The sequence below is a fragment of the Tursiops truncatus genome, chromosome 11 (assembly GCF_011762595.2).
Source record: "Tursiops truncatus isolate mTurTru1 chromosome 11, mTurTru1.mat.Y, whole genome shotgun sequence".
Lineage (NCBI taxonomy): Eukaryota > Metazoa > Chordata > Mammalia > Artiodactyla > Delphinidae > Tursiops > Tursiops truncatus.
The window spans coordinates 38,979,736-38,993,951 of NC_047044.1; the positions used below are offsets into that span (position 1 = coordinate 38,979,736).

The following is a 14,216-nucleotide window of genomic DNA, read 5'->3' on the forward strand; positions in this document are numbered from 1 at the left end:
CTTACATCAAGAGGTGTGGTGGTGAAGAGCAGGATCCTGCAGACACATGTTCTGATTTAAAGGGAGACTGGAATATTTTGAGGAAATATCCCTCAACTTTGGAAACAGTATTGGGAGAGGATTCCCAGCATACATCAGTTCTGTTTCAGATGGAACCCCAGGTCAACCTAGAACATCATGCTTCCATGATTAGGGTTTCAGTGCCTGAAATAACATTTTTTTTTTAAAACTGCTTTATTGAGGTTATACTTCACCTACTAGAAAATTCACCTTCTTGAAGGATACACTTCAGTGGATCTTAGTAGATTCAGAGTTGTGTTAACCATCACCACTATCTAATTTTAGAATACTTTCATCAGCGCACAAAGAAACTCATACCCACCAGCTGTCATTCCTCATGCCTCCTCCTCTACTGCCCCCCACCCCACCCTGCAACTCCCAGCCTTAGGCAACCATTCATCTGCTTTCCGTCTGTGGATTTGGCTGTTCTGATCTATCCATGTTGTAGCACGTATCAGTGCTACACTCTTTTTTATGGCTGAATAATATTCTACTGTGTGACTATAGCATGTTTTGTCTAATTATTCATCAGTTGATGGAAATTTGAATTCTTTCCACTCTTTGGCAATTGTGAAAAATACTGCTACGAACATTCTTCTACAATTTTTTTGTGTGGAAATGCGTCTTCACTTTGGGGGGCGAGTATAAACCTAGGAGTAGAATTGCTAGGTCATAGGAATCCTCTCTGTTGAACATTTTGAGACACTGTTAAACTGTTTTCCAAAGCGGCTACACCCTTCAGAGCTGTGTGAGGGTTTCGATTTTGCCACATCGTCACCAATACTTGTTACTGACAGTCTTTTTGATTTAGTAGGGCCTGGACTTTGAATTCTTTTTTTGTGGTGTCAGAGCATAGAGAAGTGCGTGGTCATTGGGGCCACACTGTGTTAGTGCCACCTTCCACTCATGCGTGCTAAGCCTTACCCTGGATTGGCCTTGTGACCTCTTCTCCATGTCACCCACAGTCTGTCTTCATCCACCGTTTCTCACACATGGGAGCTAAACTCGGATATCCTGTCTTTCATCAGAACTGTATGCTGATGTCCTCTGAACCCTAAGGCTGTCTCAGTCTCCTCACAAAAGAAAGTATATAAGTCTAGTGGTCAGAGCAGTGCTTTTTCAGTGGCAAGGAAATAAAGGCTCTGATCAGTGTCTTCCATAATAAGAAAACCTAGTATTTGTTGAGAGTTTATTAGGTGCCAAGTATTGTTTAAGTGCTTTCAATGAATTATCTTTTAGAGTGTATCACAACTCATGGAGGTGGGTAATATTAATCCCATTTTACAGAAGGGTTAAGTAACAAGCCTAAGGACACCAATAGTAAGTGGAGTCATGGTTGGATACACATCGGTGGAGCCCAGGCTCAGAGCTTTTATCTACTTGTGGTACTGTCTCATAATTAAAGTATAATTGACTACGCTTAATGGGTCTGTTTATCTTCACCACTGTTTTTCTAGAAGCTAGTACAGTCCCTGGCTCACAAAAGAGCCCTAATAAATATATGTTGAATAAATGAAAGAATGAAGGAATAAAAGTAATTTGCAGTATTTAAGGCCTCTTGTTCACAATTGGAAAGAACCTTAGCCACGTGTAAAACAAGTAGGTTTGCATGTGTGTATGCGGGCTCCCTCTCTTTCATCCTTTAATTATTTAAGTTCTTGTTTATCAGCAAGTCCTCATTCTTCTCCCTTATTCTTTAGTACAAATAGTACAACTGAATTGCTGACATTTCATCTAATTGCAGGGTAACAGATTGTAATGGATTAAAGATTCACAATACAAACATTTGGCTTGCTCAAAGCGAGGCAGGAGTAAAGCAGAAGGTGAAAACATTTTATTTGAAGAAGTCACAAACAAGATAATAAAAAAAATTGTTCCAAAGCATATGATGAACCACCAGAAAAGATGACATTGTACAAGATCCAAATGTGTGGAATTGGAGGACAGGACAGAACGAGACATTCTCCTGCATTGATGACACTGCTTCCCACTCAGAATCCTCTTTGCTATTTCAATAGTAAAACAACCAGATACAGGCAAGATTGCACTTGTCTATATCATTTTTCTCACCCTTCTTTTGTTTTCTATTCATTCCTGTTTCAATTCCCACTCCTCACTTTATGCTCCTCCAATCTATATTCATGAAATCCATGCTTCTAAACCACTTTGCTGTATTTAAAGTTCGACTGAAAACTCTCACTCTTTATTCTTTAAATAAAAAAGAAAACTAACACCTACACTAGTTTCTCTTAAAACAGATTTCCTTGGCACTACATGTATCCAGAACTTATATCTCTTGATGATTTTTCCTATAGTGACCCATTTGAGAGACTATATAATGATGTTATTGCTCAAAACATTTTGGTCAGAGTCAGAATAGAAGTCTCACAAGAATATCCACTTCATTACTTGATCATAATAACTAAAACTATTTTACTCAGTTGGATCATCACCTTATAGGTCATACTTGGAAACAGCTTATGACCATTTCAATCAAACTTACCTTTTAAAGACAGGCCACAACTGAGGACAGAGAGAAGACTGTATTGTATACTGAGAAAGAATTTTGGAGAGAGGGGCTGGAATTCAAAATATGTACCATATAGGCAGTACAACTGGAATAACTGGGTATCCTTCAAAGATGAATTCTCTGAAGGTGGTATGACTCATGCATGTTTGTAAAAGAAAATTTTTATTTTAATTTGTCCAACCGATTCCCTTGGAAATACTTATTTAAGCACTTGGGATGTTCCAGGCACAGTGCCAGGCACTGGGGATAAGAAGAGAAACAAGATTGGCAATATCCTTGGACTCACTGAGTGTTAGTCAATTAAGTAGCAATATGGCAGAGGAGAGAGAGAATGGGTTTGGGAGTCAGACCTAGGTCTAAATCTTTATTCTGGTGCTTACCTTCTGGGTGCACCGGGCCGATGGGGATTGGCCAATCCCAAACAGGGATCTGAAGAATGACCCCATAGGACTGCACCAAGGATTACCTGAGATCATGTGAGAAAAGCACTTAGTAGAGTGCTTGGCATAGAGGTGGGGCTGGCTTTCATATTCCAGCTCTTGTCCTTGGGAAGAACAAGTTTTACGAGCTTTATTTAGCGTCCTGAGTTTAGGTTGATCAGTCTGACATTGTAAGGGACAAACTGTCACTAAACTACTTCATTCAGTCTTCTTTCTCAGGATATCTGTTCAAGCTTTCACTCTACTTCTACCTGGGCCTGTCATTGGCGGTCTTAGCTCTGTCAGTTGTCTCTTGTTCACCTCTTAACTTTTGGAAGGCATTCTTAGTTTCCTTCTGCCTATTCAAAATCTACTCAGTTTGAAAGACTAGCTCACTTTTTTCAACTCTTCCACGGACCCTCCCTGTCCGTACCTTTTCTTTGCGCCTAAAACATACGGTGCCCAGTAATTTATACTTCAGATCTGGCTCTTTACAAAACTGCTTTTGTTAATTTTCATTACGAAATTTTGCTACAATTATTGACCGTTTCCCATATGTGAATCTTAATCTTCCATTCCATGCACTTTACAGTGGTAATTTCACAGATATTCAATATATGTTCTGAATAAATGAATGTGAATTTAAATTCTATTTAATGAATTTTTTTTATTGGAAGGCAAAATCCCTCTGCCTTCATTAAATTCATCAGCAATCATGAGTGAATAATAACATGTTTGTGTTAATGAGTACCTTTGAACTTTAGGGCTTTGTATCCTGGACAGGACCTTTGAATTTTAGGACTTTGTATCCTGGACAGGAATTCATGCTAAGTATTTATGAAATATTATGAAGAAGAAACAAAAATGCCATAGCTATTTACTGTTTTTTTTTTCTTTTGCTGTGTTACATTTGCAGTGTATTATAATATTTGAGAGGGAAAATATATATGTAGATTTTAATCAGTTGAATGTTGTCAAAGAAAATTGACCAAACGTTGAAATTCCAAAATAAACAAGCCAAAGCTGAGGAAAAACTAATTTGTATCAGTTTGGTTTTGCTCTTTTTTTTGTTGTTGCATTTAAGTTGAGTTTATAGCTACACTTGGAGGCTAAAGAGACTGAGAGACACTGTTTAAAGCAGATGGTATGGTGAAGTAGAAAGAGTGGTGAAGTAGAAAGACCGGTGTTTGAAGTTTAGCTCTGGCATTGGTTGTGTGAACCTGGACAGACTACTTAGACTTTCCTGGGCTCAGGTTTGTTTTTCCCCTCATTTTGTAAAACAGATTTAATATGCCACTTTTGAAGACTGTTGTGAAGTTTTTTTGTGGACACACAGTAGATTCTCAGTAAATAGTAGCTCTTATTATTATTGGTGTTTATAACTTAGGTAGAGAAGTTAAGGGAAGCTTTTAATAAGATGAATTTTGGAACCGAGGGAGCTGGGTTGGAAATCCAGGCCTCTGGGCCATGACAGCTGTGAAGGGGAGGGTAATGCAGTAGGTTAAGTTATGATAATGGGGGAACCATGGGAGGTCGTCAAAGGGCATTTTGAAAATGTCCAGGGTCTCTCCCTCCACTTAATTCTTTAGAGTCTAAATTTATTTTTTCTAGGGAATTCACAGTAAAAAAAAAAAAAAAAGGGCCAACTGAAGAATGTCGCTTGCTGTCTGGTTCTACAAGGATTGAGTCATTAGCTACTGGAGTTGCTGACCTTTAACATACCCTGAAAGGAGCTCAGGGTGGAGATCAGGAATGAGGCCCTCTGTGCTCTGGGAAAACTGGCAGAACAAGGCTTTCAGATAGTTAGATATTTTCAGGAGAAAATCTTATGAACCCAAATTCTTGCATCTTCCCATACTTTAAAGCACTAAAATCGTTAACTGAGATATCTTTTCCTCGTGGCTAGTAGCAACCTTCTACAGAGATGTGCTTTTGCTTGCCAAACCTCTTTGCCAAGATCACGTATATACTAACCTCCCCCCTTATGTCCTCCTGAGAGTTCCTTGGAGCTATCTGAGAGGCTGTCTCTGGGGCTATAGTCCTCAGTTAAGTCCCCAATAAAACTGAAGCTCACAGTTCCCACGCTTTTATTTTAGCAGACAAATGATACCAAATTTTCATTTAGAATCTCAGTGAAGTGAGAATTTGTTTTCATCCATTTGTGCCTGAAAAGGCTTTTTAACTAGAAAGGCAATCAAATTACAGTCCTACACACTAGAAGGATATTTCCAGTTATTCTTTCCTATGATGTTTTTAGAAACCACATCATGAAGCCGACAATACTTATTATGCATAGCAATACAGTTATAATTGGTGATTGAAATTCTGACCAAACTCAGATGCAAGTAAACCACAGCTATGGCCAAAGACATATCAAGAAATCAAATGCAACTCTACTTAGTTTAAAGGGAAACTATTATGTTGCACGTACCACAAAATGGACACATAGATACTAAGTACACTAAAATATATCATGGTCTTCATATAATATTATTGAATTGTTTTATATCTATTTTATTATAAATCTGACTAGCAACAAATATTCTAGATACAATAAACTTAGATTTTGTTCATATTCTTGGACTTCTCCTTGGAATTGATTCTTTCCCATTTCCCTCTGGGTAAATTTCCATGTTGCCAGCAGAGACTCAAATCAGAGCTTTAACTAAATCTTAACTTTAAATAGAAGTTAAATTAAGCTGAGCCACAAGCTCTCCATGCATCATGGAAACAGGATAAAAAGGTTTATACAGAGGAAAGAGATCCTGAATAAGCCTTTACCCCTCACCTCCCCCCAAAAAATTAGTGAGAGAAACTCATCATTTTCATGACCATCAACAAAAACAATTAGAATGCCTTTGCTAAGCATCTATCTGCCTCCATTTGATATAAAAAGACTGAAAAGACAAAAGGGTACTAAATCACTTTCATTGTTTGGTGCTAAGATACTTTATTGATGGTTTTTCAGAATACTTTAGACTTCATTTGTAAAATAAGAACACAATTACCATAACATGGACTTTAAAATGGAAGTTTTGAAGCATCTCTCATGTATAATAAGCAACTCTGCCCCATTCATTAATTCGAAAATATTTTTTTACACCTACTGTGTGCTTGCCTCTGTGATTAAACTTGGTTTCACAGTTGGAAACAATAGATACGCTGCCTATAGTCCAGTGGGGAAGACAGACGATGAAGAAGTAAAAATAAGTATACCTTCCTGGAATGCTGGGGGTCAAAATGAGTGTCTGTTGCATTTCTCTAATGTGATAGTTTGTGAGTGACAAGGTAGATTCTTACTGGCTTCCATATTAAAGTTCCTGCACTTAACCTTTTATGAGGATTTCATTCAGGGCACTAATTTGTTGTGCGGAGATTCTTGGAGGGCGTGAGCTACCATCTGACTGCTAAGTATACTTAGAAACAGCATCAGTTCTTTCATGATCCTTGGACAAAAGAGTTGCCATAAGGAATAATGACTTGAACGCATTCCAAAGGAATATCAAGTCACTTATCATAAGCTTAAAAAAACTTTGGATTTTTGATTGAATATGTATTCTCCAAATGCTTTTCTGTGAATTAAATGTTTTTCTAATTAGACTTAAAAATGTGAAGTTTTCTTGCAAAACTGATTTTCTATTAAGGCACTAAAGTAGTTTCTCTTCCCTTCTGCTTGGGTCCTAATTAAATTATGTCCCAACTTGTTTTAATTCAGCAATCAGTTTTTTTTCCATTTGTACTAGATTACAGAATCTCATTTAAAAATCACTCTTTAACGAATTCTACACAAAGCAGAGGTGATGGACATTTTCTAATGGAGACAAAATAGTACTGGTCAAGTTATGAGACAGACTCCTTAAAAAAAAAAGGGATCCAGTTGCATTCTGGTGGTATTTTATGCTGTTTTTAGGGATTAAAAAGTAGTAGTGGAAGGCATAGGGATGAAAAATTAGGAACAAATGCTAAAATAAAAAGGGTCTAAATGCTTTGAAGATGTACTTGATGCTGGGGTACAGGACTGATACAGTTGCTGCAATGATCATAAATAAAATTCATTAAAAAAGAAAATGGAGTCATAGCTATTGATCATAATATTTGAAGTAATTAAGTAAAAATATTAAAAGAATGGATTACTCCAAATATCTGGAGGTTGGCTTCAGGTTTGACTTATGGATGACATAAATATTCTTGAATGATTAAAATGAAGAAAATCTTAAAAATTCACCAGGTAGCCTGAGGCTATACATGTTAGAAGCCTTTTACCAGTGGAAGAACTGTATATACTGATTATAAAGATGATGTTTGAGGCCTTAACCTGAAAAGGGGGAAAATTAAGACAATGGTTTTATGCGTAACCATCTCTTGAAACTCAAAGGACTTCTGTTTTAAAGAGACAAAAGGAAGAGAAAGGTTTAGCTGTCTTGCAAGGTCAGATTCCATCTTCACCTGTTAGCAGGTGGAAGGAGAGTGGGTCATCAGTCATGCAACATTAAACAAAAAAAAAATGGCTAGCGAACCTGAACTACTAGTAAGGGAGGGGACTTGGATTGTGTTAGTCATAAAAACGTCATAAAGTCAGGATGGAAACTTCAGCACAGAGGTTTTCTCCACGGGCTAGAATCTAACAATGGGAGTTGTGTGCTTGTTGAAGCTCTTCTGGCCTAATTTCTCTCTTCAACACCCCCTGTGTTTCAAACATGTGCTTAGTAACTTTTAGATAAGGCTCCTTTCCAGTTTCTCCCCAATTGCTCGCGTATTTAATTGCTTACTAAGATAACACATAATCCTTTAACTTACGTAATTGCTTCATCATCTTATGACTTTTATATTTTATAACTTTAAACAACAAAGCCTACCCCATGCTATCAAAACCCTGGGGTTGGATCCTAGTGGGCTGTATTTAACCCGTTTAAATCCAAGTCTCTCCTTGAACAGACTATTAATGACTAGCGGTTCAGTTTCTAGATTCCAAAGCTGTTTCTTGAATTCCTTTTTCTCGCTGTCTTTGGTATCTTTCACTCATTATGACATTAAAAAGAAGATTTAACACTTTAGAGGAAAGCAAAACAAAAATCTTAAACAAAATTGCTCATATAAAATGGAAAAAGAATTTTGTTTGAAACCGTGAGAACTAAAGTCAATCTAAGACTTCAGTTTATTCAAACAACTAGAATTTTCTCTAGTTAGTGAACAGTAGATGAAAAGACAGCACGTTATCAGTGAGAAGTAATTCTTTAGACATAACATGTAATTGGAATCTTATTTATTAGGAGAAAGTTTATACCTGAATCTAGTTATCCAGAGATACTTTGTAAGCTAGACATCTGTTTTATAAGGTTTCCTATATCATGATAAAAGGAAATAGTCACTCAACTGAAAACCAAAAATTATTCCCAAGTAGATACCAAAGAGGAAAGGCTCCAGGGTTTAAAAGTATAGTTATAGAATTATTTCCCGTTAAAAATCTCCAGAGCCATTCAGTAAGTACAGTGGTGGTGAGGAAAAGAGTAGAGCAATACACATAGAGGAAAAAGAGTAGAACAAATAGGGAGATGAAAGCACAAGAAAGAAAGGACACAAAAAAGATTGGTCAAGAAGAAAGAATGGGAGATCTCTTGCTTGTTGAATATGTCAAATAGCAGACTCCATGCTAGGTACTTTATCCTATTTAATCTGTAAAATAAGATAATGTTAGACCACTTACTAGATTAAAAAAAAAATACTGAAGTTTAGAGAGCATAAGTGACTTGTCTAAGATCTCTGAGCTAGTAAATGGATCCGTAGGGATTGAAACCCAGGAGTGTTTGATCTTAAAGGCAAGACTTTTACTAGAAATCAGTCTAGCTGGCAATAAGCAAGGCAAAAACTGGAGTGAGGGAGGAAAGTGAGGCAGCACTAAACTCCATGAAAGCAAGAACAGTGTCCACCCTTTTCACGTTTCTTTTTTTTTTTTTAAACACCTGGCACAGTTCTAGGAATATAGCAGTACATAATAAACGTTTGCACAGGCTCCGGACGCGCAGGCTCAGCGGCCATGGCTCACGGGCCCAGCCGCTCCGCGGCAGGTGGGATCTTCCCCGACTAGGGCACGAACCTGCGTCCCCTGCATCGGCAGGCGGACTCTCAACCACTGCGCCACCAGGGAAGCCCTGGTGAATCATTTTGAGTAAGTTGGATCACAAAAAAAATCTTTCATAGGGAGAGAAGATGAGGAGGAAGAAAGTTATGAAAGAGAGAAAACGGGCAATTCAGGGGGTGAGAATAAAAACGTGATTCTTTTTGGGCAGTCTACCTAAACTCGTAGATTCTAGCGTCATACCTGTCAGCTCAGTGTCAAGTATCAAACTCTGCCTGTATTCAAAGAATTTTTTAAAGAAGAAAATGGCTTGATGGATTACATTTCCTAACACAGACAAAAATATTTACCAACTTTTCAGAAGCCCAGGGGTGTAGTCTTGGAATCCCATACCACTTGATAGTGACTAGTTGTGGGGGGAAGGACATGAGCCATGCCCTCTGGACAGGTGGGCTTGTGAAGGACAAGTGGGTCCTATCTGGATACTCGACCAAGAAGCCAACCAATAATCAATTAACAAAAATCTATCAGTTAATAATACTTGTTATGGTCCCACCCCTATCCCCCAGCCACAAGGAACTTACAAAGTCAAATATGTCAATAAAATATAAAAATTCAGTGAAACAGGTCATACTTTGTTAAATGACTAGCAACATTATGATTAAAGGATTAAATGTTTTTCACACAGATGTTGCATTTTAATATAGATATTGGTCTACTCATAGGGAAGAACTACTTAAATAAGTTGTAAAACTTAAAAACTCCATATTATCCTTGGGTGGTTCTATCCACAGGGGCAGTAAATCTATTTCAATATCCAAGAATCTAATTTTGACTAAACGTTTTCCTTCCAAAGAAAAAGCAGAGCTTAACTCAAATAATTTTGACTCGTTTTTTTTTTTTTGACAACGAAGTAATAATTTTAGAGCACTAATAAAATTCAATTTCAGTATAGTAATAAATAAACCTGTTCTAAAACCTCAATAGTAATAATGGTTACAGAAAACCTTAGGTTGAAAGGATTCCCAGGTGATGTTCTTGGCTGAGTTTCTCTGAAGGCTTGGGTTACTTTCTGATTTCCCTGGTGGCCCCAAAGTGACCACACCTTACAGAATCCAAGGCGTCTAGTGATCCTAAATGACAAAGGCTGTTGGCAATCCCTTGGGTAATTATAAACCCATGTTAGGAACAAAAAAATGGCTGGAAAAGGAGTTGCTTTAGGAATTCAGAGAAGCTAAGAATTGTTTGCTTTTCTGGTTTTGGCCTGTTGAGACACTGGCTCAGAAAAGCACTAGTGTCAGGCTGGCATAGCATAATCAAATAGAATTGATTATTATGCAGTTTAAATGCACTAAGGCTACTGAAATTCCCTTCTTTAAATCACAGAAAAATCCTGGGCTAACCTATTAAAACTGGGGCAAAACAATGTGAAGAATACTGTAAAAATGTGAGTCACTTAAAAAGTGGATTTAATATCTGCCTTTGTGAATTTTATTTGACGTTTTACCCATTGTGCTCTGATATCTTTAGGAGAAACAATGAACTGTCTATAATATGCAGAAATAATCAAGGAAAAAGTGCCATTTCATTTCTATTTAATAGCTATATAATCTATGTAGAAAACAAAGTCTTTGTGGAAAAATACAAAGGAAAAGATGACTTTTCACTGTCCTTTTAAAGAAGCAGATTGTGTGTGTGTGTGTGTGTGTGTGTGTAATTTCTAAGCTTTTAGAAGTGGTGTGTTTGTCTGTCTGTCCCCTCAACCCCAGGGAATTATCTGTAGACCTGCACAAACCTTTGTTTTCTTTCAAATAAGACCCAGAAGATCAGTATACTTTTTTACGAGGTTATGCAATCCCCTGACCCTATTTTGCTCACTGTCAGAAGCTGTAGGGCCACATCACTCACGTCACCCCGGCAGCTCTCAATAGGTTAGTATGAGAGTAGCAACTGGCGAGTACGGCTTGTCACATTAGAAATGCTAATGTTTTTCTTACCTCTTCCTTCTCTGCACTTTGCAGATCACGCCACTCCTCAGTTACGTGACCGAAATCCACTGTGTTCATGGGGACTTTAAATTCCCCAATGATGTCATGCTTGGAGAAACGATCAAAATCATAGACAGCCATCACCAGAGTTTTGCCACCCAATTCCGAATACGGCACCTAAATAAAAAGATGAGGACAAAACATCTGGTCACAAAAAATGCTTAAAACATGTTACCTGTTTATAGTCTTTAATTTTAATATTTATGTTGGATAAACAGAACAGGGAGATACTTGTGCTTTGGGGTTTTTTTCCTTAAATTGAATCATTTAACTAACTGCTTGGGGCTTAAATTACTTGGGAGAAAATGAGGACTTACCATAGTGATTTATCACTTTATCCCAAAGTTCTAGAAGCTGTTAGTATTATTAATAATAGCTCATACTATTAGTCAGGCTAGAAACACTTCAAGGTTAATATACGAATAAACCAAGCCAATTGCACTTGACTATATAAATAAGTTTTTCTTGTAGAATATTTTGTTGTCATTTTTATGATAAGTTATACTGTCAGGGTGCAACTTAACCGGGTAGATAAGTTGTTTCAAAAGTTCTACTAACTCTTTCATTTTTAAAAGGAATTTTATTGGAGTATAGTTGATTTACAAAGTTGTGTTAGTTTCAGGTGTACAGCAAAGTGAATAAGTTATACACACACATATGTCCACTCTTTTTTTAAAATAAATTTATTTTATTTTTGGCTGCGTTGGGTCCTCGTTGCTGTGCACGGGCTTTCTTTTAGCTGTGAGCAGGGGCTGCTCTTCGTTGCGGTGTGTGGGCTTCTCATTGCGGTGGCTTCTCTTGTTGTGGAGCACGGGCTCTAGGCGCATGGGCTTCAGTAGTTGTGGCACACGGGCTCAGTAGTTGTGGCACACGGGCTTAGTTGCTCCGCTGCATGTGGGATCTTCCCGGACCAGGACTCGAACCCATGTCCCCTGCATTGGCAGGTGGATTCTTAACCACTGCACCACCAGGGAAGCCCCCCACTCTGTTTTTAGATTCTTTTCCCATATAGGCCATTACAGAGTATTGAGGAGAGTTCCCGCTCTTTCAGGCCATTTGGATGTCATAGTTTAATGGAGCAGTGATATGTGAACAGGCATGCTAGGAGTCTGCAAGGACTTGAATGAAATTCACAAGGTGCCTCACCTATTCCTTAAAATAAGTTACTGATTGACAAGAGCTGACTAGAAAATTGCTGTTTTGAATATCAGAGATGCATTATAATCCAGATCTTGAAGTTCATTCTTAGGTACGACACTCTTTAGGATGAGCAGTGGCAAAAGGCCAAGAACTGATGAATTCTCCAGCTGTTCAAATATAACTGGGACAGATGCTATGGGTTGGGATATTTATTAGTGACATTTTTAATATTCAGAGAAAGCAGGGCAATCCAAGTAAGCTACACTTCAGTAACCGGGAAGAAATGCCTAATTAAGAAATTGTTCAGACTTGTATTGAAGGTTTGATCAACTTTCAGACACTTGCTATTATTTTATCAGTGTAAATAGTTGTGTTATGCTCCAGCAAACATTTCTCAATTAACCCTGTATATTAAGAAGGAAAGGAGAAGGAAGAATATTTGACTGCATATATACAAGAAATTTTGGTTTTTCCAAAGAGTTTTTATTTTATATCATTTGTCATCTATTTGGAATCAGATTAAAATACTATGATTAAAAACTAGGCACAGCACATTTTCTACTTTAGAGTGAAAAAATAAACCCTTCCAAAGAGCCAGTTTTGAAAGGAAGAAATAAGGAATTTTAGAGTAGGGATGAACTCTTGAAAATTTCATCTGATTTCTGAAATCTCTCTAGATTTTTTGGTGATTGTACTGAAAGGGCATTAGTCAAAAACTTGAGCTTGAGGTCAGGCAGGTCTGGGCCTGGGTTCCCCCTTTTTCCCACTGACGGCGCTGGGACAAGTAAATAAACCTCGGCTTTTTCATCCATCAAAAAGTGATGATAACAGTGTCTATTTCACAGGGGCTGGTTGAGGCCAAACGAATACATGTAAAGCATTTAGCACAGTGCTGGTACACAGTAGGCACTTAATAAATATTTACTGTTTGAATGATGAGTAGCTCTTTCAAATGGTAGTTTGTTGTGGAGAAAAGAAGGAGCATTTCATGTGGGGCATGTCAAGTTCATGTTCAGTGGATTTGAACTCAATTTTAAAGCCAATCCTCTTTAAACTGTTTTGCTTCCATTCTTGTATCATACAGCCTATTGGCATTTAAGATGCATAATCTACAAGGCCTACAGGGAAAAATTAACTAGTTCCTAGAAACGGTGGTATATTTCTCAAATCTATCAAAATATATTGTACTTTGGATTGATTTCTGATGTGATCAACACTCCTGAAGTAAAATGGAACCTATTAAATTTTATAGGCAATTTCAAAATCTCAATGATTATAATTCTTGAGGTTATAGACATTACTAAAAATTATTAGCAATACACTTTTTTAAAAGAAATAACGTATAGATAACTCAAAACAAAAACAAAGCCCCACAGTATTTCAAATAATTTAAGAATGTGCTGACTAAATTGTGGTTAGAAACTACTGACCTAAATTAAGATCAATACATAGTCAAACAGAAGGATTGTAATTACCTTTTGCAATATTTTTTTGTTTCGTTTTCACTGTATGTCCTGTGGTATATTGACCCTAATGATTAGTTCTTCATAAGCTGGTTTTTACTGCTACTCTACATTAACTATCTGGGTTTAGAAAAGTATAGATTTTAAACAGAGTTGCTGACAGTAGATGAGGGATTTTTTTTTTTTGTCTTAAAAATTCTAATTTTAGAGTGAATAGAAAGATACCGCTCTTTTACAAAATTGGAAACAAGGTTCATGGGAATGACTCACGCCCTCAGTTTCATCCATTTTACTTCATACCAGGATGTTTGCTAATGTCAGGTGCGTGCTATCGCTAAGGCTGACTGGTAGACAGGTGATTCTGAATCTGCTCCTTGGCATATTCACAGACATGTATTGTTTTAAGTAATGCATTTCAAAAAATTTCACGTGTTAAACATATCTACCAAAAGACTGTTTTTATGCATGACTTCAAGATGA

The 14,216-nt window shown here is 37.3% G+C and overlaps 1 protein-coding gene across 1 annotated transcript in view; it reads right to left on the reverse strand.

The window, feature by feature from the left end:
- SYT1 (synaptotagmin 1) overlaps positions 1-14,216 on the reverse strand; it is a 538,616-nt gene that overhangs the window by 120,414 nt on the left and 403,986 nt on the right. Inside the window, exon 9 of the mRNA XM_019952111.3 lies at positions 11,083-11,250. Coding sequence (XP_019807670.2) covers positions 11,083-11,250 — 168 coding nt within the window. The remainder of the gene's footprint in view (positions 1-11,082; positions 11,251-14,216) is intronic.